Source organism: Lethenteron reissneri, chromosome 27 (assembly GCF_015708825.2).
Source record: "Lethenteron reissneri isolate LAM-NWPU_2019-01 chromosome 27, ASM1570882v1, whole genome shotgun sequence".
Lineage (NCBI taxonomy): Eukaryota > Metazoa > Chordata > Hyperoartia > Petromyzontiformes > Petromyzontidae > Lethenteron > Lethenteron reissneri.
The window spans coordinates 2211646-2237408 of record NC_083805.1 but is presented as its reverse complement, the minus strand read 5'-3'; the positions used below and the strand labels follow the sequence as shown (position 1 = coordinate 2237408).

The 25763-nt window shown below is 53.9% G+C and overlaps 2 protein-coding genes across 4 annotated transcripts in view; one reads left to right on the top strand and one right to left on the bottom strand.

Annotated features, from left to right (window-relative positions):
- The window catches only part of LOC133348314 (rabphilin-3A-like), a 98034-nt gene extending 93948 nt beyond the window's left edge, over positions 1–4086 (top strand). Inside the window, exons 19-22 of the mRNA XM_061561055.1 lie at positions 320–477; positions 982–1063; positions 1625–1721; positions 2637–4086. Of these exons, the coding sequence (XP_061417039.1) occupies positions 320–477; positions 982–1063; positions 1625–1721; positions 2637–2776 (477 nt within the window). The 3' untranslated portion in view covers positions 2777–4086. The remainder of the gene's footprint in view (positions 1–319; positions 478–981; positions 1064–1624; positions 1722–2636) is intronic.
- A 5584-nt stretch (positions 4087–9670) lies between these two features.
- On the bottom strand, positions 9671–23932 carry LOC133348313 (tuftelin-interacting protein 11-like). Of its 3 annotated transcripts, XM_061561053.1 has the most exons (13): positions 23659–23932; positions 22236–22893; positions 21372–21570; positions 20746–20902; positions 20386–20513; positions 19622–19780; positions 18925–19164; positions 17993–18301; positions 14614–14931; positions 13656–13902; positions 13014–13156; positions 12194–12359; positions 9671–11075 (listed from the first exon to the last, which is right to left on the bottom strand). In XM_061561053.1, exons 2-13 carry the CDS (start codon positions 22430–22432, stop codon positions 10696–10698), a joined length of 2643 nt encoding a protein of 880 aa, XP_061417037.1. In that variant the 5' UTR covers positions 22433–22893; positions 23659–23932; the 3' UTR covers positions 9671–10695. The 3 variants fall into 3 exon arrangements, with proteins under 3 accessions (XP_061417037.1, XP_061417036.1, XP_061417038.1); XM_061561052.1 differs by lacking the exon at positions 23659–23932 and having other exon boundaries at positions 22236–23593; XM_061561054.1 differs by lacking the exons at positions 22236–22893; positions 23659–23932 and having other exon boundaries at positions 21376–21537.
- Positions 23933–25763: the final 1831 nt, after the last annotated feature.

The window sequence follows — 25763 nt, the reverse complement described above, 5'->3', positions numbered from 1 at the left end:
CGAGAGGTACAAACACGGGGATGTTGTGTGTAGGGGGTGTCCATATCCTTCGGGTGGCCAACCCAGACAGCCGTCGATTTAAATCCAGCCGTGACTCTTGCCCTGTCTCCCTCCCCCAAACACTCACCCACCCCCCAAACACTCACCCACCCACCCCCCCAAACACTCACCCACCCACCCCCCCAAACACTCAACCACCCATCCACCCCCCACATCAATGAGTGTGCCCACCCCAACCCGCACCCGTTACACTCTCCTCCGACTCTGCACCCCCCCCTCCCCCTGCCCCCACCCCTCCTCCACCACCCGGGGGTCCCAGGGAGACAAGAGCGAGGAGAAGGGTCAGGAGGAGAGGGGCCGCGTCCTCATCGGCCTGCGCTACAGCATGCAGAAGGCCGGCCTGCTCGTGACGGTGCTGCGTTGCGCTCACCTGGCCGCCATGGACGCCAACGGATACTCGGACCCCTTCGTGAAGCTGTGAGCAACGGCCGCATCATCATCATCATCGTCACCATCGTCATCATCACCATCACCACCATCGTCTTCACCACCATCGTCATCATCATCACCACCGTAGCCACTATCGTCATCACCATCATCATCACCTGGGCTTGACCACGTGCGTGTGACATTGTAGTCGTTGCTCTGCATCGACATCAGCAGCAGCCGTACGACAGAAGAAGATCATCATCATGGCCACATTCATCACCGTCGTCGTCGTCATTGCCATGGTGATGGTTATCACAATCATCGTCAAGGTTGTTGTTGTTGTTGATGTCGTGGCCATCACGATCGCCACCGTAGTGGCTGCGCAGGGCACGCAGCTCGCACCGAGCAACCGAGCCGGGCTCCTCGCCCCGCCCCCCCCCTCTGCTCCCCCCTTCCCCCCCCACTCCCTGCCCCCCCCCCACTCCCTGCCCCCCCCACCCCCTGCCCCCCCCACTCCCTGCCCCCCCCCACTCCCTGCCCCCCCCACCGCAGGCACCTGAAACCCGACATGGGCAAGAAGGCCAAGTGCAAGACGAGCATCAAGAAGAAGACCCTGAACCCCGAGTTCAACGAGGTGAGCCGGCCCTCGCAACTACCGCAACTCCCGCAACTCACACAACTCACGCAACTCACGCAACTCATGCAACTCATGCAACTCATGCAACTCCTGAAACTGCCGCAACTCCCCTCCCCCCCCTGGCCACCCCTACTTATTTTCACATGTCTCACTGCTTTATGGGTGTACGTGGTTGGGAACGGTGTGGGCGGAGGGGGGGGCAGTGGCGAGCTCTACAAATGCACCAGACATGTGACGAATATACCCGAACCGGTCCATTCTGGGCCCCCCCACCCATAGGTCCATTCAAGCCTTAAAAGAGGTGGAACCTCTTGTCCCGGCTCGCCACGTGACGCGTGCGTGGCGAGCTATAGGGGAGTCTGCGAGTGGTGCAGGGACATTGAGTAAAGAGTCCAGGGGCCCCTAAGGGGGTCAAGGGGTCGTGGGTGGGGTGGGGGGTGGGGAGTTTGGCGGGGCTGGTGTCCCATGCGATGCACCGTGGGTGGGGAGGGTGGATCTGTATGATCTTTGTTGGTTGTGTGTCCGTGTCTCCCCGTGTCTCCTCTCCGTGTCCCGCAGGAATTCTTCTTTGACATCAAACACAGCGACCTCGCCAAGAAGACGCTGGAGGTCACCGTGTGGGACTACGACATCGGGAAATCAAACGACTTCATCGGTCAGTGACCCCCCCCCCCCTCCAATTCCCGCCCCACTACCACCAGCCATAGAGGTCAACTCTTACATCCAACGGCCGTGATGACCTCTTGACTTTGAATTCCAGAGTGGGGCAGTGGGCAAGGTAAGGGTAGGGGAGATCGTTCCAACCTCCCTCCCCTCCTCCCATGATCCCATTGACCCCCCACACTGTGACATTGATTTGATGCCGGGTGTGGAGCGAGCTACGGGGGGTGTGCGATTTGTGAGCGGTGGCGCAGTGGTTAGAGCACTGCGCTACGAACCCGACGACCCGAGTTACGATTCCCGCTTACGGCCACCACCAACACCAGTGACGATTATTAGAACCGGTTCTGAGCCTCCCCTAGGTCGACTTGGCCTCAAATGATTACCTGGTGTGGTGTGTACTAAACATCGCCACTGGGGAGACAAAAGCGGTCGGGCGTGGTGGTGCTGACCATCCACCCCCTCGTGTGCCGTGCCAGGCCTTCATAGGCGCTGCTACTCGCGTGGATTTTTCTCCTCTACATTTACAATCAACATCACGCGTTTTTGAGTATTTTAGCCGCTATAAATTCCCATGCAATAAGCCACTTGGTTGAGCGATCATTTGTGGCCAGGTCGCTTCTGAAAAACCGCTACGTAGCTCAGTCGGCCTTGCCTGGTAAAATAAAAATGGTTTTAGTTTTAGCACTTGCCCCAAAAGTCTGCGAAGGTGTGAGCACGTTCGTTGTAGGTGTGATGAACTTGCAACCAACCACGCTGATCGGAGGCGCTCGTCGTTCTGGTGACCTCTTGAACCCTCTCTGAACTCCGGTCCCCTCCTCCTCCCGTCCTCTCCCTCCTCCTCTTCGCCCTCCTCCTCCTTCCCCCCCCTCCCCCTCCTCGCCCCCCTCCTCCTCCCCCTCTTCCCCAGGCGGGGTGGAGCTGGGCATCAACGCGAAGGGCGAACGTCTGAAGCACTGGTTCGAGTGTCTCAAGAACAAAGACAAGCGCATCGAGCGCTGGCACACGCTCACCGGGGAGGCTCCGGGCTCCGGGGCGCTGAGCGACTGATCTCCCGTCGCGGCATCTAAACCCCTCCACCCCCCTACCACCACCACTTCACCCCACCAACATACCCCCCCAGCCCTTACTGAACACACCACAAGGGTTCTTCTCGCACGTTGACTCGCCACGGGAGTTGGTTGCCGTCGGTCCCCCCCTCCCCCACGCGAGGCAGGAAGGCCGCCCGGAGCCCGACTGGCTGATGAGACCCAGGAGGTCGAACCCAGGCCAGAGATTGCGTCACTGCTCGACGTCACGCGTTGCTCCATGCCGACAGGCGGCAGCGTCGTTTACTCGCAGGAGGGGAGCTCGGGTCCACAGCTGTCTGCCAAACATTACCGAACGTGTCACCCTTCGAGTATAGCCGTCAAGCCGCCGTTATACGTGCCACACGCGCCTGATGATTGCTAAACGCATAGCACGTGCAACCCCCCCCCCCCTCCCTCCTCGACAGCATGCTTCGACAGCATGTGATTTGGCATTTTCTCTCCAAAGATCTTCCGTGTAGCCTCAACAGAATGTTGGGGCAAGTGCTGTTAGCGAGCACCTATGAAGGCCGGCACGGCACGCAAAGGGGTGGGTGGCCAGCACCACGCCAGGCCGTCTTTGTCTTCCGAGTGGTGATGATTACACACCGCACCAGGTACTCACTCAAGGCCGAGTAGACCTAGGGGAGGCCCATGACCGGTTCAGATAATCGTCACTGGTGTTGGCCGTGAGCGGGAATCGAACTCGTGTCGCCGATCAGGGCGCTGACCATCATCACCGTCACTTTGAGATCGGCGCTTCTCTGTCACGCGGTGAATGATGTGTTTAGCAATCATCAGGCGCAACGTACGTGGGGCGAGTAACCACGCCACAGTTTTAAGCCACGGCCGGGAATCGAACACAGGTCGCCGGGTTCCGTAGCGCCAGTGTGCTAACCGCTGCGCCACTGCTCCGGTCACACACACAGATCACCTCCACCCCGATTTTTCCGCTGATCGGATCCGATATCATTTTGACGATTCGTCAAGATTGAAAAAAGTCACGAACCGATTATTGATATTGTTATTATTGCCCTCGTGGTGCATGTAAAACATCTTAGTGCTATGAAAATATATTAGGTTATGAACGATAACAAAAGTATATATATTAAAATCATACGAATCGGATAAACGATCGATTCTAAAAACGCACGTTCAACGCGCGGCGGTGATTCGTGATTGTAAACCATTTCTGATCGATTGATCGTTAAACCTCTACTACTGCACGCACACACACACACGTGTGTTGTTTCACTACAAGTGGATTTACGAATCCCAAAACTCGTCCCCCCATATCCCTCTAACGACTCAATCCTCCCCCTCCTCCTCCCCAAACTCCAACTCCCCAACCTACAGAACCCGAATCCCCTACCCCTCCCCCCCACCCCCTTATCCCCCTACCCCCTTTTTAACCCTACCACTCTACCTCCTCCCATCCCCTCTCACCCCCTCCCCTCTCCGATACCCACTCCATCCCCCTTATTCCCCCCTCCCCCCTATCCTATCCCCTCCCCCCATATCCTATCCCCTATCCCCCTCCCCTCTCATATCCCCCTCCCCTCTCATATCCCCCTCCCCTCTCATATCCCCCTCCCCTCTCCTTCCTACCCCCTTTCCTCCCATCCACCTCCCCTATTTCCCTCCTCCCCCCCTCTCCTCCCGCTCCCCCCTCTCCTCCCGCCCCCCCCCCCCCCTCTCCTCCCGCTCCCCCCCCTCTCCTCCCCCTCCTCCCCCCCTCTCCTCCCCCTCCTCCCCCCCTCTCCTCCCCCTCCTCCCCCCCTCTCCCCCCCCCCCCCCTCGCCCCTTACCCGTGCGCGAACTTCACCCAACTCCCCTCGCATGTTGCATGGAGGCCGCTGCTCTGGCGCGCCCCGGTCGTGACGTCGTGAATGATTTTGGAACTTTCGATTCTTTGCAATATTTATATCTATGGGAATGTACGTTCGTTATATATAGACACGCACGTAGACACACAAAGACAAAGGCGTCCCCCCGTATAGCCTTGACAGACTGTTGGGGCAAGTGCTGTTAGCGAATAGCACCTATGAAGGCCGGCACGGCACACGAGAGGGTGGGTGGCCAGCACCACGCCAGGCCGCCTTTGTCCCCCCCAGTGGCGATGTTCACACACCGCACCAGGTACTCGTTTAAGGCTGAGTCGACCTAGGGGAGGCCCGGGACCGGTTCAGATAATCGTCACCGGTGTTGGCCGTGTGCGGGAATCGAACTCGGGTCGCCAGGTTCGTAGCGCAGCGCTCCGACACACAGACACGGGCATCGACACGGAGCACACGGACAGACGCACACGAGACACGGTCGTATTGCGCACGACGCGAGCACTCAGCTATTCCACGTGTAGTCTGTGTACTCGTGTAGCACACGTGCTTGTATTTGCACGAACCAAGCACGTGCAAGTTGTGATGATGATGATGTTTTTTTTGTATGCGTGACGGCTCGTGATATCATAACGGAGCCTACCCCCCCTCCCCTCTCCACGATGACCCCCCCGCCCCCCCTCCCCTCTGCCCCGCACTGCTGCCGAGGTCACGAACCGGCCCCCAAATCCCCAAAATTTGGCAGGGGGGGGGTATAGGCGGTCGCAATTGGTTGGTAGAACAGCAAGTAGGTCGCTAGGCCTTCAATTAAATTATACCCCAAAAGGGCCCAGACCATTATTATACTTACTATTAAATATAATCAACGCCTCGAGTTTCTCGGCTGGCTGCCCGGTTTCCCTCTCGATGACGAATTTGCCACAAAAACAACCCCCCCCCCCCCAAAACCAGCGGGGCATTCAGGCCAGGAGCCTCGCGAGGAAAAGTCAAAATCGCCTCGAGTCTCCTCCCACGTCGAGATTCTCACCTCGACCGCGTTCTTTGAGTGGGTCTATGGACTCTTGGTCAAAGCTAAAGGCGCGGCCCTGCACTCTGCTCGCTCACGTCACTGCTGTCGGACGAGCCTCCACTAGAGAGAGAGAGACAGTTACGTTCTCGAGTGGCATTTGGCCTACTCTTCCGCGCTGGTGAGAAACGAGCCAGGAGACGTGGCAGTATCCACACGTTACCCCACCATACGCGGCCTGCCGGTCAACTGTTTGGTGAACCCATGAACCCATTTGTTCACTGCTGCGTGGGCAGCAAGCGGGTTGGGGGAGGGGGAGTGATTTTAAGAAACTTGCCCTCGTTGTTTGAACCGCCGTGCCGTGACATGGAATCGAACCGGCGACCTCTGGATTGCATGCCAAGTGTTGCGGCCGCTATCAATATCGAGACTCGCGAGATGCAACAAAGAGCTCTCCAGCTCCCAGACTCTGGGCTCGACTGTGGATCATACGGCCCTGCGTGTCCCTGTTTGTCCGCACGCGCGCGCGCGATAACCCCACGCCCATGCCACCCCCATTCCTTCCGTGTCCCACCAACCCCAGGAATTCCAGCATCGTGAGACTAAAGAATTAAACTACAACAACAACAATAATCTCTCGCTTCCAACTCTCCCAGTGTCGCGTCCTCTTGTCGCAGTCACGGACCACGAACGTGAATCGAGCGTCACACCGATCGATCCGACATCATCACCACCATCCTCACCCCACCTTCTGCATCCTCACCACCAACAATCACCACCACCATCATCACCAATCCTCACCAACTTCAGCATCTTCGCCATCATCAGCATCCTCATCACGAATCTCGCAATGACCACCATCGTCAGCATGGTGATTGGGAGCGGTGGCGCACGCAATGCTATGATGCACCGCTTTGGAGGGCCAGGGGTTGGTGGACCACGCGGGGATTTGTATGGTGATCAGAACCCCAAGCGGGGCTTGCAAACCCGCCCGTGCGAAACCTTTAGGCATCATTAACATTATCACGATCACCTTCGCACAAACCCCATCTCCAACAGGGATCCCGCGAATGGGGTTGGGGAGGACCAGCTGAACGCGTCACGTGGTCATTCATCAATTAAAGCCACAAATGAGGCTTTCGCTCTTGATGATCCTACTAAGCTAAGAACCGCACTGGGTCGTATGACTGACATTGGGTTAATTAATGACGATTATCATGACACTTGTATTAATACTATACCACGTGGGAGGAGGAAATCCCACGCCTTGCGCGAGGGGGCAGCGCCACTCCATCCCCTGTACAGATGGAAGTAGATGTCGCCGAGACCGCCTGCTGTACCCACCTCCTCGTGGCGAGCGCCCGAGGGTACATTGCAAACCTCATCGACGTCCACCCACGGATAGAAGAGGGGGGGGGGGGAAGAGTTTCACATCATCCGTGTGTGATCCACCAACCCTCGAGCATCAACTAATGATGTCATCCCCCAGGGCACGTGCGAGGGATTGGTTTGTTCAGAACCGCACAGCGTGTACGCCCGGCCGTCTTTGTTTCACTAATTATTGGGGGGGGGGGGGGGTTGAAATGGGTAGTGACCGGGACTGGCTAAGATTGTGCGGTTGTCCATCACGCACGCGCACCCTCGAGCAAAGACAAAGACCCCCCGTGTAGCCTGCATTGATTATTGGGGCAAGTGCTGCTACCGAGAAGATAATGAGGTCCGGGGCGGCTCACGCAGGCGGTGCGGTGTGGCCAGAACCACGCCCGAGCGCCTTTGTCTCCCCAGTATCGACGTTTACACGCCACAACAGATGCTAATTTACGGCTGAGTCGACCTAGGGGAAGCACATGACCTGTTCGGATATCGTTTGCCTCCTGATGTTGGGCCAATAACGTGGACATTGATGACAACAATCACACGGCTATGCACAACAACAACAAACGCCGTTCACCACTAAGTGGCGGTGACGTCACCACGGCGTTCGTGCCATGCTAGGTGCACTTCGAGGCTACGTGAAGTGTCGACGGTTCGCTGGCAGGGGGTCACGGAACAGAGCTAGCAGGTGCCATGGGTTCACCGACTCAGATGCCGGGCAGACGCACTCAGCTGTGATCCCCACTGTGCCAACTCGCTGCGTTTTATCCACCCGGCGCTCCGCTCGTTGTTGTGAGCGTCGCTCCTTTTGCCTCCTCCATCAACGAGCCTCCTCCACAGAATCCGATGTTGGCACCGCTGGTACCGGTCAACCAATGAGCTCCACATCCTCCTCCACACCCCCATCATCATCATCACCACCATCATCATCATAATCTCACACACACACGTGTAATTAGTGACTCAGACCAATTAAGCGTCCGTATTTAAACCCAGCTGCTCGAACGTACGCGTGGGTCTCAATTTAAGTTAATTGCAATTGCGAGCAGAGCAGTTTGTGGAACCGGACTGCATGGTCGAGTAACTTAGTCATCATTCCCACTCATCAGCATCGTCTATAAAAACGATTATAGTGGTTCTTCAACCTCTGTTGTTAAAGCCGAGTGTACCACCGCCGCCTTGCCTGGACCCAACATGGTTCTGAGAATTAAATGTATGAATAATGAACGTCAATATTTTCCCCAATCGTCGATTTTGTGAGGTAAACTAACACTGCAAGCGAATAAAATCAACGCTCTGCGTGCGTGAATCGATTTGTTCCCGCTCGCTGGCTACTCTTGAACACCAACATTGTTGATGATCGATCAACCAGTTTAGAAAGGTATTTTACATCGTTCGAGGTTACCATATTGGATTTCAATTCTCATCGTAGTTATCTTATATTGGCAGATTCGTATGCGAGTATTCACCAATGACTCATGGATGATATAATTTCACACTTTTTTTTTATCACCTCACGTTGCGCTCTGGGACATTGTCCCCAGGGGTCCACGTACCCCCCCCCCCCCCCAGGGGTCCACGTACCCTCCCTCCCCCCAGGGGTTCACGTATCCCCTCAGGGGTCCACATACCCCCTCTCCCATCAGGGGTCTGCGTACCCTCGGTTGGGAACCCACTGCTGCTCTATATCATCGCCACGATTATCACCACCACCATCATCATCGTCATCCATGGCTTACTTGCTCCAGGTTCTTGAGGCGGTGGTAGCCGGGTCAAAGTTGGCCTTCCGACTTGCCCAACGGGCGAGTTCTGGACCGCCATCGCCGATCCAACGTGCGCGCAATTGCCCCACTCTGTCGTTGGCTGCTTGGATAACTACCCACGACTGAAATGTGGCTGTCCGCTCTTGTCCTTTGTGAGACGTGGCATCAGTCTGGGTTACAGTCCTTCGTTACCCCCATCGGGCCGAGTAAAATATGCCCGGATGTTGAGGTTCGTATTGAAGGAATGAGTTTCTCTCTATTCCCCAACAGCTCGCCTCTTGCGAAGCTCACCACGCGTCCCGCTCACCATCCTTGACACCCCCTTCTCTCCCCGCTCCTGTTACACACCTCACCACCCCTTAATTGTAGCAACCTTCACTCTTCCCGCCCCGTCTCCCCTCTAGATTGAAAATTCATTTCTATAGAACTGCTTTTTGTGCTTCAGTTTGTCCTTCCCCCACAACCTCCGGGAAGCACGGTTGGCTACGTACGGTGCGAAAGAAGTTCGACACACATGCATCCCTCTTCCCGAATCCTCACCATCCCTTCTCACCGCCCACTACCTCCCCCGGTATCACCGCACACACACGTGACGTGATAGTTCAATCCCCATTGAAATTAGGCGATGGTTGGGCAGTAGAGCAAAATGTAGACTAATCCCCATCTGTTACATCTGTATGGGATTAGTGTTGCCCCCTCGCAGGCATGGCTGAAAACATCTTCATATATTGAGGACTGCAGAGCTTGGGAAATTGAATGACGCCGCCGGCTCAACACCTGGCCGCTGCTTTCCCGCTCGTCCTTGGGTTCCTCCACGCGCACGCCAGTCACTATCTCGCTTCCGACAGCGAGCAGTTACAAGTTGAAATAATAATGATTACTACGTGACACTCAAAAGGTGACCGAGGTCAGCTTTATTACGATACAAAAATACTTGACACGCGTGTTCGTGGCCACAGACGCGAGAGACCCGTGTCTCAGTAAACGCACCACCCATTCACAGCAGCACACATTTAGACACACGCACCACCCATTCACAAAGATCCCCCGTATAGCCTCAAAAGACTTTTGGGGAAAGTGCTGTTAGCAAGCACCTATGAAGGCCGGCACGGCACACGGGGGTGTGGGTGACCAACACCACTGCCCGGCCACCTTCGCTTCCCTAGCGGCAATGTTTACACGTCTTGCCAGGTACTTATTTTCAGGCGGAGTCGACTTGGGGAAAGGCTTGGTTCAGATAATCGTCACTGGTGTTGGCCGTGAGCGGGAATCGAACTCGGGTCGCTGAGTTTGTAGTGCGGGGCACTAACCACTACACTACCACTTCCCACTCACACACAAAGACAGACACACACCACCCATTCATTCTATCACATGCATGCTGACGCACGCACAACTCAACTTGAGCCAAACAGCGGTTTAACCATTTGTCGACGCTTCCACCGGTAATGGCAATGTTACGGAGCAGTGGCGAGGAAACACATACACACAACTGTCGATGAATAATTTACAAAATCAACCGAACGCACACGCGGTGCTAGAAGCAGGCCGCCAGGGCAATGCGAACGCACACGTCTGGCGTGCTCGTTGCAACCCCATCACCTCGCCCTGTGGAAACACGCGCGCATACCGCATACACGCACCGGAGCAAAAGCACCCCCCCCCGCCCCCGTCAGCATACGCACTCTACGCTCTCGCTGCAACATCCCGCGGTTGGAACATCTCAGCGAAGTCACCCGGCGGCGCTGCTCGTCCTCTCTCCTCCTCTTGTCTCTCCTGCCGCTCGCCCTCTCGTCATCCCGGCTGCGGCGTTCCCTTCCTCTCTCTCCGCCGTCTCCTGCCCCATCATCACCCCCCTCTCGCCATCTCTCTCACCCTCTCCGCCGCTCCCCCGACGGCTCGCTCGCTCGCTCGCTCCCCTCCGTCACTTGGCGCTGTCGACAAGGCTCTGTAGCGACGTGGGCACCCACGTCTTCTCTCCCTGCACGAAGACGACGCCGCGGTCGATGTACGCCACCTGGCGCCCAAACGTGTACAGCTGCTTGCCCTCGTGGCGCCGGCCCAGCAGCGGCATGAACACGATGTTGTTCTCCTCGGCTCGCGCCTGCACCAGCTCCTTGAAGCTCAGCGGCACCGGCTGCGCGACGCCCACGGCGGGGCCCGGTGGGCCCTGGGGGCCCGGGGGGACAGTCGAGGTCGGAGGGGGCGCTGGGCCCCCGTCGGGCTGGAAGTCTCGCCGGCGCTCGGTCTGGGTGAGGTAGGCGATGTGCTCGCGTGCGCCGGGCTGCGTGAAGCCCACGGGTCCTGGGGTGGGTAAGACACAGGGGACGGGTGGGGGAGAGAGGATGGGAGCGGCGGTGATGCGGTCGTTAATGCCGTGAGCCTGCGGGGACATGCGACCGCGTCAGACAACATCCGCGCCTCCGATTAGCACGGTTGGCTATGTACAGTGCGAGAGAAGTTCAACGGACATCGTTGTGACGTGAAAAGAAAAACAATACATTTGTCAACAGCACTGTGGCCTTAAAAAGTCAGCAATAGGCGATGTTTTGGGCAATGGCTCTTCTTCACAGCGCATAGACAGGCCAGAGCGGTGGAGTGTAATTTGCGCTCGTGCACTAGTGCCAACGCCGTCCCGCCAAACATTCACCAAATAATGTGATATGCAGCAGCACCTAGAGCATACCCATGGTAACTATCAACAGTATAACATTCACCATCACCCACACGTACACAGTCACCGATGGTATACTCTTCACCATGACCATACCCACCACCAAACAAAGACAAAGATCCCCTGTATATATTCTGAATAGACTGTTGGGGCAAGTCCTGTTAGCCAGCACCTATGAAGGTCGGCACGGCACGCCAGGGGGTGCGTGCCCAACATCATGCCTGGCCGCCTTTGTCTCCCCAGTGGCGATGCTTACATACCACACCAGGTACTAATTTTAGGTTGAGTCGACCTCGGGGAGTCCCAGGACCCATTCAGATTATCGTCACTGGTGTTGGCAGTGAATGGGAATCGTCACTCGGGTCACCGGGTCCAGAGCACAGCGTGCTAGCTAACCGCTACACTACCACTCCGCCCTTCATACCACCATCATACACACACACCAGCCCCACTGCTGCACAGCTACTAATTCCTTGGATACAAGGGTCACCAGGAGTTCGCAGGGGAGACAAAGGAATCCTGGTTGGAATAAAGGAGCAAGAGAGGACGCTGGAGGAGAGGGCAGAGAGTCACGGAGAGTCACCCTGAGCCAAAAGGAGCCACAGAAAGCAATGGGAAGACACGGGGAGTTATGGAGAGGCACGAAGAGTCACAGAGCCACAGGAAGCCACTTGTGGGGGGTCGTGGGGAGCGCGAGGGGTAGCGACGGGGGTGCCACAGGGAGCGAGGCATCACGAGGGGCGATTACCGTGCGGCATGGACACGGCGCGATTCATGATGTCCAGCGCCTCGCTGAACTTCTCCTTGACGGTGACGTGCGCCAGCAGCTGCTCCGAGAAGAGCGACTTCCAGCCCTGGTACCACTTGATGATCTCCTCGTAGTTGGGGTTGTTGCTGAGCCACGCGCACAGCACCTGCGTGCGACGACGCACATAGGCAGTGTACGTTCAGTACGTTGAACTTCTTTGGCACAGAGTGAACATGGGGGGGGCCTTAGCCTGCTGCCAGTAAGGGGCCCGATGCATAATCGCAAATTGAGAAGTGCGAGGAATGTTTCAAAATTGGTCAATTTGGAACGTGGAGTCGGGCACACAATGGCCTGCTCTTGAGAATTACACTGTGAAGCAGATGGCATGGAGTATTATTATGATTATTATCACACCTGCAGTATAATCAGGGTAGCGCTAAATTCGAACACCAAACCTCTGCAACAAAATTTAAAACAATAAACTATTTATATTTTACCAGGTCAGGCCCACTGAGCAATACGGCTCTTTTTCCGAAGCAACCTGGCCACAAATAATAGCCCAACGAAGTGGCTCATCACGTGGAAATGTATCGCAGCCAAATACTCTAAACGCACGTCGATTCTATATGTGGATATGTGGAGGGGAAAACCCGGAAGACCCGGAGAAAACTCCACGCGACCACAGGGAGAACACGCAAACCACAAATAATACAGCAGGCATCAGGGTCGAACCCACGAACTTCTCTCTATACCAGGCCAGCTAGTTAACATCTCGCCACCGTAGCGGCCGGCCCACAGTACGACGAGGTAGTGGTCTCACCTGAAGCCACTTGGCAAAGAAATGTTTGTCGAGCAGCGTGACGAGGCTGGCGGGAGACAGCATCCCTTCCCAGTCGATCACCCAGCGGAAGGGGTCCAGGTGCTGCTGGTGAGGGTTGATCACGAAGTCCGAGAGACACATTCCTGGGAGGGTGGCAGAGACGGCGCCGGTCGTGAGATGTTTAGTTGTACCCGACTCTCCGCTCTCCCCACCATCGTCACAATGGCGCACCGTCTATCCACTGCTGGATGAAGGCCTCCCTAAGTCGATGTCACTCCTTAAGGTCACTCAATGCCAATATTCCAAGAGATCAATGACATTGTGCAGATGGCAATACATTCGGGAGAGTTGATTGCCAAAGAAGCTTCACTGGCATGTCCATGTCGGTCACAGTTAAGAGACTGATAATGATGACAATGGTGATGGTGATGATGATGGACTGATCATCCCCTGAGGAAACATTGCATAGCACGCATCACAGTGGACATTAAAGATCCCGTGACATTTTTCGAAAAAAACTAGACCACGTCAACTGGCGGAACGGGGGGGGGGCCTTCGGCTGGACAGCAGCAGGGCAATAGAACGAGATGAGATGGAGGTATTTCAGGACCCCATGAATACAAACCCTTCTCCTCAGCTCACCGAGCTTGGGCAGGATGTGCTTGAGCATGAAGGCCTCCCAGCTGCCCGGGGAGAACACCTCCTTCCACGGCCGCAGGATGAGTTTGGCGGAAGGGTCGCTGGGATGCCAGCGCTGCAGGGCGCTGCCCAGCTTGCTCCGGATGGGCGAGTAGAGCGGCTCTAGCCGAGCGCCGCCCATCAGGGGCAGCCACGGGTGGATCCACGCGTGGATGGGCACCGTGTCTGTCAGCGGGTTCCAGTTTTCCACCTGCGCGCAACAACGCGGCGCTTATTTCAGCGCGCAACATTCCCACCCTGCGATCTTCTGGAATTGCCGCCACTGCAGACGGTGTTGGGCTGTAACTCGACGCGTCTATACGGGTCACTATGGATCTCTGCGTACCTCCGATTAGCACGGTTGGCTACGTAGGGTGCCAAAGACGTTGAACATACATACATACTGTGTAACTCGTGGATCTCTATATAACTCTATAGATCTCTGCGTAACTCTATGTAACTGCCGTCAATGCCGATGGTCTTGGGCTGTGGTCGTCCTTGTGAAAGAGCTGCTCGGCTCAGTGGGGCCTTCGCAGGTGAACAAATAATGCACGGCGTGCAGCACGTGATGAGCAACGAGGGATGTGCAGTATAGTATAAACAAAACTATAAACGGTGTGCCGCCCTCGGGTCCTGCACAGGTGCTGTCGAGAGTGTGGGTGAGAGCAAGAGGGCGAGCAGTACGGTTATGGGGTTAAGGTGAGTTGTAAGGGTTAAGATTTGGATAAGAGTTTGGGGTTTAGATTGAGGTGAGGATTCATGTGAAGGTTATAAGGAGGGTTATGAGTCAAGTGAGGAATCGGGTGAACGTAATGCCGAGGATAAATTGCAAAGGGACGACTGTGCCTCGAACAAAAATAACTTTCAACGAAAACTAAAAAGCGGCGGCAGTAAAATCCGAGCGAGCGAGAGAGATACGAACCTCGCGCTGAAGTTTGGGGAAGATGAGCTGCTCCAGGACGTTGTTGAGAATCCAGGGCGGCAGGAACTCCATCCAGTGCTCCACCATATCCACCATGGGCTCGCAGGCACGCGGCTGCCACCGAACCACGGCGGAACGCACGCACGGCATCCACGTGTCCCACATGAGGCGGTGGTAGGGGTCCATGTTGGTGCCTCCACCGCCGCCGCTACTGCCGGCGAGCGGGCCCAGCTGTGGGTGCACGGTCTGCAGCACGTTCTGGCTCTCCTCCAGGATGGCCTTCCACTCGCGCGCCACGTCCAGGCCGAACGACGGGTCCTAGGCGGAAATTCAGGGGTGCGGGGACGAGGGGGTCAAAGGTGAAAATCGCGGCGACTCAATTTGGTGAATTGTCGTCGTGATTCAAGTCAAGAAACTGCTTCAGTGTTTAAATTTCGATTTAAAGCTTTCGTGACTGCAGGGATTCATCTTCTTGTTTCTTTCGGTAAAGTCACGTAGAAGGGAAGTAATAAAATAATAAAAATAAAACATAATAAAACAATTCTCACGACGTTTCGGCTACAACGCAAGCAGCCGTCTTCAGGTGAAGAATGAGACACTACCAAACTAGGAGCTTATATATAAGCTGCATTGGGGGTTGAAGAGCGCCTTAACAAAAAGAATGTGCATGTGAAGAGGGATTTAGCATATTCATGGAAAATGCGTAGGCGTTGGGCGGGGGGGTGTCAAAGTCATATTATGCCCATGCATTATGCAGGATCAGCAGCAACCAAGGGGGGTGCAGGGATTAGCAGTAACAAAGGAAAGGAATGTTAATGATATGTAGCTGCAGTTACTCAACAACCACGTAGAAAACTAAAGTATAAACTACATAAAAAACTAAAGTATAAACTGCATCGCACCATCAGTATACTTACTATACTCTATAATAAGCTGAGTTACTAACAGCAAGTAATACATTACAATTTTACCTCGTAAAAATTCTATAATATGCTTCCATCTAAACCTTATTCTCTTACATCACACGAGCATATACCGTACTATATACTGCCATAGATAAACCCAACATTAAATTATATACTGTATTGCTGTAAACCAACCTATATCTTATACATTTAATATCACACTATGTATTATTCTACACACCCTAATGTGTATCGAAATGGTTTATTACGTCCTTCCAATGATTGCTGAGCCAGAATCCATCTTCTCGGTTAAAGTTGTCTCTGTGTTTGTATATGTGGATCGCCTCATGAACGAATCTCTCATGATAGCCAGATGGCTTGCAGAGAACCTCTGTCTTGGAGAAGTCAATATCATGTGAGCCCACTGAGTTGTAACAGTGATCTGCCACGGCTGAGGTGTTAGTCCTACCGTGTTTCAGGTCAGCTTTATGTTCACGGATGCGGTCCGAGACATGTCGTTTGGTTTCCCCAATGTAACTGCTACCACAGAGGCAACTTAGTTTGTAGACGCCAGGGTACTGTATGTCTGGAACCACATCTTTTACAGACGGTACCAGATCACGGATTTTATGTACTGTGTTGAATCGGACCTGGATCTTGTGTTTAATCAGGATTTTGGAGATCTTTTTTGTGACCCCAGCAATGTAGGGTAAGGTGATGGTCTTGAAAGACTCCAACCATCAAGAAGGATCCTGTTGAGGAGCCTTTCAAGACCATCACCTTACCCTACATTGCTGGGGTCACAAAAAAGATCTCCAAAATCCTGATTAAACACAAGATCCAGGTCCGATTCAACACAGTACATAAAATCCGTGATCTGGTACCGTCTGTAAAAGATGTGGTTCCAGACATACAGTACCCTGGCGTCTACAAACTAAGTTGCCTCTGTGGTAGCAGTTACATTGGGGAAACCAAACGACATGTCTCGGACCGCATCCGTGAACATAAAGCTGACCTGAAACACGGTAGGACTAACACCTCAGCCGTGGCAGATCACTGTTACAACTCAGTGGGCTCACATGATATTGACTTCTCCAAGACAGAGGTTCTCTGCAAGCCATCTGTATCATGAGAGATTCGTTCATGAGGCGATCCACATATACAAACACAGAGACAACTTTAACCGAGAAGATGGATTCTGGCTCAGCAATCATTGGAAGGACGTAATAAACCATTTCGATACACATTAGGGTGTGTAGAATAATACATAGTGTGATATTAAATGTATAAGATATAGGTTGGTTTACAGCAATACAGTATATAATTTAATGTTGGGTTTATCTATGGCAGTATATAGTACGGTATATGCTCGTGTGATGTAAGAGAATAAGGTTTAGATGGAAGCATATTATAGAATTTTTACGAGGTAAAATTGTAATGTATTACTTGCTGTTAGTAACTCAGCTTATTATAGAGTATAGTAAGTATACTGATGGTGCGATGCAGTTTATACTTTAGTTTTTTATGTAGTTTATACTTTAGTTTTCTACGTGGTTGTTGAGTAACTGCAGCTACATATCATTAACATTCCTTTCCTTTGTTACTGCTAATCCCTGCACCCCCCTTGGTTGCTGCTGATCCTGCATAATGCATGGGCATAATATGACTTTGACACCCCCCCGCCCAACGCCTACGCATTTTCCATGAATATGCTAAATCCCTCTTCACATGCACATTCTTTTTGTTAAGGCGCTCTTCAACCCCCAATGCAGCTTATATATAAGCTCCTAGTTTGGTAGTGTCTCATTCTTCACCTGAAGACGGCTGCTTGCGTTGTAGCCGAAACGTCGTGAGAATTGTTTTATTATGTTTTATTTTTATTATTTTATTACTTCCCTTCTACGTGACTTTACCGAAAGAAACAAGAAGATGCTTCAGTGTTTGTTCAATGGTGTTGTGAATGTGGAACCCCTAGTGCCTGCAAATTATAATTAAACGACTCAGGCACTTAAAATTATGCGTGTGATATGAAGGCAAGAATGAATTTTAACTGGTGAATAGATGCATCTTCACACACCTACGATAGGCAGAGCATGACCGTTAGAAACTATCTTAATCGAAGAATGAAGCAATGCATCATTACAAGCTACCTCACGCATTCCCATAGCACCGTTCCTCATCCAGGCACAGCCAAATAACTATAAACTATTTTTATCTTATCAGGTTAGGCCCACTAAGCTATAAAGCTCTTTTTAAGAAACAACCTGGCCACAAATGATAGCTCAATAAAGTGGCTGATTTGGGGGGAAAAACCGGAGAACCCGGAGAAAAATCCACGCAACCACAGGGAGCGAGACACGCAAACTCCAAATATACAGGCGTCAGGGTCGGAATAAAACCCGGGACCTCCCGCATACTTGGCAAGGGAGTTAACATCTTTCCAGCGCGGCACCGATGCACCCCCCCCTTGGCACCTTGAGGGGGTCCCACCCGGCAAAGCTCTGCTTGAGGAGTGGCTGCACGGTGAGCACGGCGAGCGTGGCGAGGTCGAAGGCGCGGTATTCCTCGTAGAATTCGCTCTGCAGCGAGCGGAAGACCCGGGCCGCGTCGGCGAGGCCGAGCGGCGGCTCCCCCTCCCCCGGCGGCACGTCCCCCTCGAGCGAGCGGGCGCGGCGCTCGCAGGACTCGGCCACGGCCAGCACGCGGCCCAGCCGCTCCACGGCGCGGTCCTCCTGCTCCAGCAGCGCCTCCAGCCGCTGGGCTTCGTGCTGCATAGCCACCACCTGAGGTCGAACGCAGGTGGTGAAACAGGGCCGCCCGCGCACTCTTAAAGGGTCGAGGGGTTTCTGGCGGGAATCCTCCAGCGTAAATAAATTCTGGTTCTGACGAACGCCGGAGGTCTACGCTCGTGCCCCCACTACCACGGGGCTCTCTGCTTTTTTCCATGTTCACCAGCTGTCCCCCATTTGAACGCAAGATGGTTCGTTATGCTCCGATAATCGCCGAGCGCTTTCCAAATGATGCCGAGAGCGTTGCATTTTTAATCAAGCTTGGTTATTTCTGTGTGCGCGTGAATGAGTGCGTTCCCAGTGACGTGCAAGTCGGACTTCAATTAAAACGGGGATCTTGTGTACACGTACGCGTGTGCCCCACTTTGACAGGGAGGCACCGATTCATCCTGCGCGTACTTGACGCAGACGGCCCAATTAAAATTACAATGAAGACTTTGTTTGGGCATACGCGTGTCCCACATGAGTTAGAGAGAGAGAGAGAGAGCAATCAGCACGGTTGGCTACGTGCGGTGCGAAAGAAGTTCCACATACGTACATCCTCAAGTCAGAGTAGGGATATCTCTGTGTGTGGTGTGGGACACTGGACCCGCGCAAGCGTGCAACGACCCCATCACCTGGTTCTTCTCGTGGCGCAGCCGACGGTCGGTCTGCACAATGTCCTGCTCCGTGAGCTCCACCAGCAGCTGGAGGTTGTGCTCCAGCTCTGGCAGGGCGAACCCCTTGCGCTTGCTCTCGCTCGGCGATGCGGCTTCTCCCTCCGCGGCCTCGGCCTCGTCTGACGGAACGCTGTGGCGCTGGCTCATCTGATCGTAGCTGTAGTAAACCTTCTGGCTCTTGCCAGTCAGGTCGATTACCTGCAGGGGGAAACAGACGAAGGTGTTCCGCGAATTCTTACTCGCTCTCTCGTTCTCTTTTTTTTGTATTTTACTGTTTATATTTTACCAGCTTTGGCCCACTGAGCTATATAACTCTTTTTCAGAAGTAACCTGGCCACAAATGATAACTCAACGAAGTGGCTTATCACGTGAAAATTTATAGCAGCCAAATGCGCATGTTGATTCGGAATGTGGAGGGAAAAACCGGAGGGCCCGGAGAAAAATCTGCACGACCACGGGGAGAGACATGCAAACTCAAAATATACAGCAGCAGGCGTCAGGATCGGGATCGAACCCACGACCTCCTGTATACCAGGCGAGGTAGTTAACATCTCGCCACCGTGGCGCCAACAACGCCCCTCAAATGAGTGGCTGGAGAAGTTCACGGCGGCCGTGTCAGGCACACGAAGGGCAGCACCGCGAGAGAGAACCCCACCTTGACTTGGCTGAGCTGTGAGGGCGGCGCCACCTTGCGGCCTAGCCCCTTAGCCTTGAGCTCCTCCACGGTGCGGTAGGTGTACCGTGGACCCTTCTTGGTGGCGCCGGCTCCGGTGCCGGGCTCCTTCCGCCACTGGCTCAGCTGCTGCTTGAACTCCTATTAGGGGTGCGGGGGGGTCACCACGTGAGGATGCAGACTAGGCGTGCGACGGCGGGATGATGCACAGCACGTAGCCAACCGTGTTTATTGGAGGGCGGGGGAAGGACAACAAACTAAACACAAGCAGCAATGATCTCGAGTCAAGATTTCATTCAGAGATCGTTCCTTTTTTTGTCGCATTTCTGTTGTCTTTGCTTACTCAAATATACACCATGGTTAATAAAACAAGGCTTCTAGACTGCTGCAAGGCTATGTTGAGGGCAGTAGAGGGCAGTCTAGCACTGCACTCTGCTTCCCACAACAGAGGGCAGTGCAGCACTGCACTGCTATGCACAAACATCGATACTCCCTGAATTCATCGACGCACACCGACTGGCCTGGTGAAGTATGGTCAAATCGCCATCACGAGTCACGGCACACGGAGGCCTCCATCCAGCAGTGGGATGTGTGTTCAATTTGTCTAAGCCTAAATCTACTATCACGCAACCCCACAAGAAACGTTGCAAAATGCAATGCCGGCTGACATCTTGTCGTGTATAAAATTGCACTGCGTCGAGTTATTTTTGCTTAGACGGGCAAACGTGACGTCAGGCGAGTCCCACCTCCTCTTCCTCCTCGTCGGACTTGGGAGCCGGGAAATCACGGAGTGACTGTTTTGTTCGCTCAGGACCGTGCGCTCCGATCGCTCCTCGGCCCTTGCGGACCTTGGCTTCCACCGGCAAGACGATGCCTGTGCAAGCACGCGACACACACACACACACGGAGCAACCACGCCAGCGTGATGCGGCTGATGATGCCGACGATGACGTCAAAAAGCACAGCCTCCCGTCCAGCGGCACACATGGGAATTAAGAGGCGAGAGGTTTTCTACATGCACGTTATCGGATTAGTCGAGTAATCAAACTGATAATCAGTATTCAATTGACTTCAATAATCAGATATCCGGGCTCTGGCAATCTCACCCTGCGCGTTCTTGCCCAGTCCCAGGCCGGGGACGTAGCCCATCTTCTGCAGCAGCTTTTGCCCAATGCCCTTCGTGTGTCGCTCCCAGCTGCCGAAGCCCTTCTCGGGGGGCAGTCCGGCCACGGTACGGGAAGGCCTGATGCCCCCCTTCTGGGACTGAACACACGCACGTGCGCACACACAGCGAAGACTTGGAACGTGTTTACGCGTGCACGCTCACACCACTCACCCCGTAGGCCGGGGTTTCCATAAAAAACGCAGCTCCACAGCACCAACCAAGGAATGTCGTTTGGCTTTAACCAATTTACTCGTGTTCAAATGCAAATTTCTATCTTTGCACACTTCACTTGCCTGATGATTGGTAAACAGGTAAGAGCATTACCAAATTAAATTGATAGGAATCAAAGTGTAGCGGTGGCATAATGGTAAACACACTGACATGATGAAGCCGGCGACCCGAGTTCGATTCCCGGCCACGGTCAACGCCAACTGCAATTTTGCCAACTCAAACTTTTTAATTTTCCCGTGAGCTCGTCGCTTCCGACGGGCCCGCACCGTCTTGTGCGTCCACGCGGGACCCGTCGGTGCGATTGTACGCGCGTGTTCGCGTGTTGCGTCGCCAGACCTGCCTGGCGCCGCGCCCACCCTTCGCCCTCTGCAGCGCCTCGTTCCAGGGCCCCAGACGGGCGCCGTCCTCCTCGCCGCCGGAGCCCTTGCCCGAGGCCGCCTCCTCGTCGTCGTCTTCATCCTCCTCTTCCTCGGCGGCGGGCCGCTTCACTCCGCCGCTCACGAAGCTCACGGGGGCCGTGAAGTCGCGGTTCTTGCTTTAGAGATCGATGCACACAAAAAACGGTGTAAAAACGTGCTGGCAAATCAGGCTGGGCTGTTATTACAGGAAAGTCATTGGGACGATCAGAGTAACGGGAGTAAAACACGTAATAACACCCGTGTCTTTTATGACTACGTCACTTGTCGCAAGCAGGCATGGCGAGGGTTGGGGAACGCAGCCCTGAGGTAATGTTTCTCTTTCTTGAGGGTAATACGCTGCCGGATGATGGTCTCCCCATGACGTGTCGGTCATGGGGGTTCTTTCACCATACTTCACCACACTGAATTAATTCTCACACGTGTACAATTTAAGGTGTGCACCATCTGTGTGAGAATCGATTTTAAACGATTAATTGATGCATCGTTACAAATATACAGCACGATACCAATCCCATTTCCCCACAGTTGACACTGGTGGTGTCATTGATTATTTCAAGTCATATGTTACTGTGGTCATTACGATGATAATGATAAGATATAAATGTGTTAAGGATGATGATTAAGGTGAATAAGATGCTGCATGGCTACCTCACAGTGCACGTTGTACACACAGCCACTGCATCCCCATATAATCCCGAAGACTCCCACCGAGACCCTTGCTGAGGGCTCCACGGGTCCCTATGCCATCCCCCCCCCCCCTCTGCCCCCCCTATCGTCGCACCTCCTCCCGCCCGAGAATCCGGGCCTCTCATCGTCATCGTCGTCGTCCTCAGCCCAGACCCCGTACACGGCCTCCTCCTTGCTCTGGCGGTGGCGCACGCGCTCGGGGTTGAACTCGTTCTCCAAGTCCCAGTCGGTCACCTCGAAACGCTCCACATTCACGTCCTCGTCGCGCCCGTACAAGTGCGACATCGACATGGTGGTGCTGGTGGTGAGATCGCCCCTGGGATGCGAGGGGTGGCAGGATGGAAATGGGTCCCCGGGAGATGGGTTGTAGGAGGAATGTGCGTTTCAGGAATCGAGACAGGTCCCGCAACAGGTAGCTTCCAGGAGATGCAGGATCTAAGGTGACAGATACCAGCAGGAACGGATGCCAAGAAAGGATCTGACCAGAGACGGGTCACACTAGGCACGGACACCTAAAGAAAGAGAAACGGGACCCACTAAAGAGCAGATCACCAGAAAGTCGATGGTTGGGATAAAAAGACCAGACCAAGGAGTGGTGTCCTAGTACAGACGACTCCTTGAATGAATGGATCCTAGACTGGAGGTCTCAGGAAAAGCCGGGTGTCCTCAAGAGTGAGGTTTGAGGAGACCCCAGGTGAGATCCTGGCGGAGTCTCTCCCACTTCACGCAGCGGCGAGCAGCCCGACCGACCCCTGCTCGCTCAGACACACGGAGAGACAAGGCGCGAGTGGTTAAGACGGGCGAAGAGATTTGCAAGACTACGGACAAAGTGACAGCATCCCCGTGAGCCGTGGTCTGATCCAATTATGAACTTAGGCTTTTCCGACGCCGCCACCACCGCCTCGTAGAGCTGCGATGCCACAAATGCATTTGACTGGTGAAGTTTGTGATTAAAACTTTACGTGGTGGGGCAAGCCCGTGGTCCCAGCGTTGGGATTGGTGTTGCAAGGGTTGGTGACTCACGTAGAGATTTGCGAAACCTCCTGACCAACCCGATGGCCTGCGAAGTGGCCGTGACAATATTAATAAATATTCTGATTCCCATATAAAAGTTAAGGGCGCAGCCCCGCAATTAACTGCTGGCTTATGCCACTGCTGGTGGAAATAGACTCCTGTATTGTACCGTATGAACTTCTTTCGCACCGTACGTAGCCAACCATGCAAATCGGAGGTTGCGGGGAAGATCTACACAGCCCCCTCGACGGGGTAATTGGCCTACTCTTCCACATTGGGCAGACGTCTTCGGTAGAGGTGGGAGAACCCACACTTTACCCCACCTTCTAAATTACTTACAACTAAACTACTTTTATTTTACCAGGTAAGGCCCCACTGAGATACACAGCTTTTCTTCAGAAGCGACACTGGCTATCCACAAATGACAGCAGCTCAACTTAGTGGCTCATCGTCGTCACCACGTGGACATTTATAGCAGCAGCAGCCAAACAAATGCAACTTACAGCAGCAGCAAGTGGGGTGCGTGGTGAGTTTTTACTCTTCACAGGAAGGGAAACACGAATTTGGATATTTAAATAAACTAATTTAGAAAAGGTCATTCATTCAGCCGCTTCTGGCTTGAATACATTAGGCCATCATTGGAACCTCATTTGCCAGTAGCAAAATATGATAATTGTTTTTTTACCCTTTTATCTGGCAACAAAACTGACTGCAGGTATTGTGTTCAATGCAAACATGACTCCTTGTAAAAAAAAGTGTCAGTTTTGTTGCCAGATAAAAGGGTAAAAAAACAAGACTTTCCCGTGGCGTGCCAGACCCCGCGGCGCCTCAAGTACGGAGAAACCTTGGAATCCTGCATACGTACAGCCTCGGTCATTAACAAAGTCAAACAAATCATCGCTTCACACGATCACAGCGAGCATGAGCAGCAGCGACCCTAGGCCTCATGGACACGACGCCCATCACGGCGGAAGTCGTCGTGCTCGGCACTGGAGGGGTCCCCTCACCTCCCACTCACCTCGGCGGCGTCTTAACTCGCGGCGTTAACCTCGGGGGGGGGGGGGGGATAACCTCTGGGGCTAAGACGACACCAGCGCCAGCAGCGTGGACATCGTCAACGTCGCCAGTTGAACGCCGCGCACCGCGAGCGAGGGCGGCGACGCGGCGTGAGGTCTTTTTTTATTTTTGTCGTCGAGCGTCTGAGCTGAGATCAGCCGTGAAGCAGAGCGGCGGCCATCTTACGTAGGGGGCAGGGAGGGCGGTCTACACCCCACACGTAAGATGGCCTCGCTCCCCCTACGTAAGATGGCCGCGCCTCCCCTCCCACGTAAGATGGCCTCCCCTCCCACGTAAGATGGCCCCCTCCCCCCCACGTAAGATGGCCGCGCCTCCCCTCCCACGTAAGATGGCCGCGCCTCCCCCCTCCCACGTAAGATGGCCTCGCCCCCCCCTCCACGTAAGATGGCCTCGTCCCCCCTCCACGTAAGATGGCCTCGCCCCCCCCCCACGTAAGATGGCCTCGCCCCCCCTCCCACGTAAGATGGCCTCGCCGCCCTGAATTGTAGTAGTGACGTAGTAAAAGGCGCGACCAAGCCGCCGCAGCCGTTCGCTCTCTGCAAGCGAACCGAGGAAGGGGGAGGGGGACGACTTCCCCTACTCAATATGGCCGCCGATTGTCCACGACGTTCCCCATTAACGTCGGCGTCGCTCTCTGGCCACGTGCCCTCTGCTCGTGACGGAGTTGACTGTCGACGATTGCGTTAGTTGATAACGTTAGTCGATAACTTCCTTAAACGTCGGTGGCTTTATTGAGCGAGGGTTTAACACGCAGGCGTTGTGCGGCTACATTAAACCCCATAGCTGTCAACCCCTTATCACAGACCGACTTAGACCTTATTGGTCACCCCGTGCCCTTTATAAATCTCGACGTTCATCCGACAAAGTATCATCACACAAGTCGGAAAGGGGGAAAGACTTAAACACACAATTGTGTCCAATCGCCCAGTGAAGCTGCTCGTTGTTGGTGTTGTTGTAATGACCAGCGTAAACTCGATTTGCAAATGTTGCGCGGTTTACTCTCCAACACACCGCGTGTGCTGAACTAGTAACTGGCACGTTCTTGTTGATGTCATTAGGGGCCGTCCATAAATGACGTCACGCGATTTTTGACCCCCCCTCGTCACACGGCGTCAGAAAAATCAAACCCCCCCCTCAAATATGACGTCACAAAGCTCTGCCCCTCCCCCCCCAAAAAACCATATTTCCATTTTGAAAATAAAACATGTTTCAAATCGCTTTAAACTATTGTCATTGTAGTGCGTATTTAATGTGGCGATGCACTCTGATGTTGTAGGAGAAAACATTTATTAAAAAGTCTAATTAAGTAGAACGTGTTGTCTATATTTATTTAAAGTTGCGCATTTTTATGTGACGTCACATTTCTACCCCCCCCCCTCGTCACACATCGTCACAAATGTCCGACTCCTCCCCCCCCCCCCTAGGTGCGTGACGTCATTTATGGACGGCCCCTTACCTTACCAATCCACTATCAGGATGCGGGGGGTTAAAGACACATTTATATGAGATCTAACCCCAAAAAAATTATATT

Coding starts and splice junctions, on each gene's coding strand:
- LOC133348313 (XM_061561053.1), bottom strand. CDS start 22,432: ATGTCGATGTCGCACTTGTACGGGCGCGACGAGGACGTGAATGTGGAG. Junction 13,157..13,655: donor GCACATCCTGCCCAAGCTCG/GTGAGCTGAGGA, acceptor CCACCCTCCCAG/GAATGTGTCTCTCGGACTTC. Junction 11,076..12,193: donor CGCCGTGTCCATGCCGCACG/GTAATCGCCCCT, acceptor TACCCACCCCAG/GACCCGTGGGCTTCACGCAG.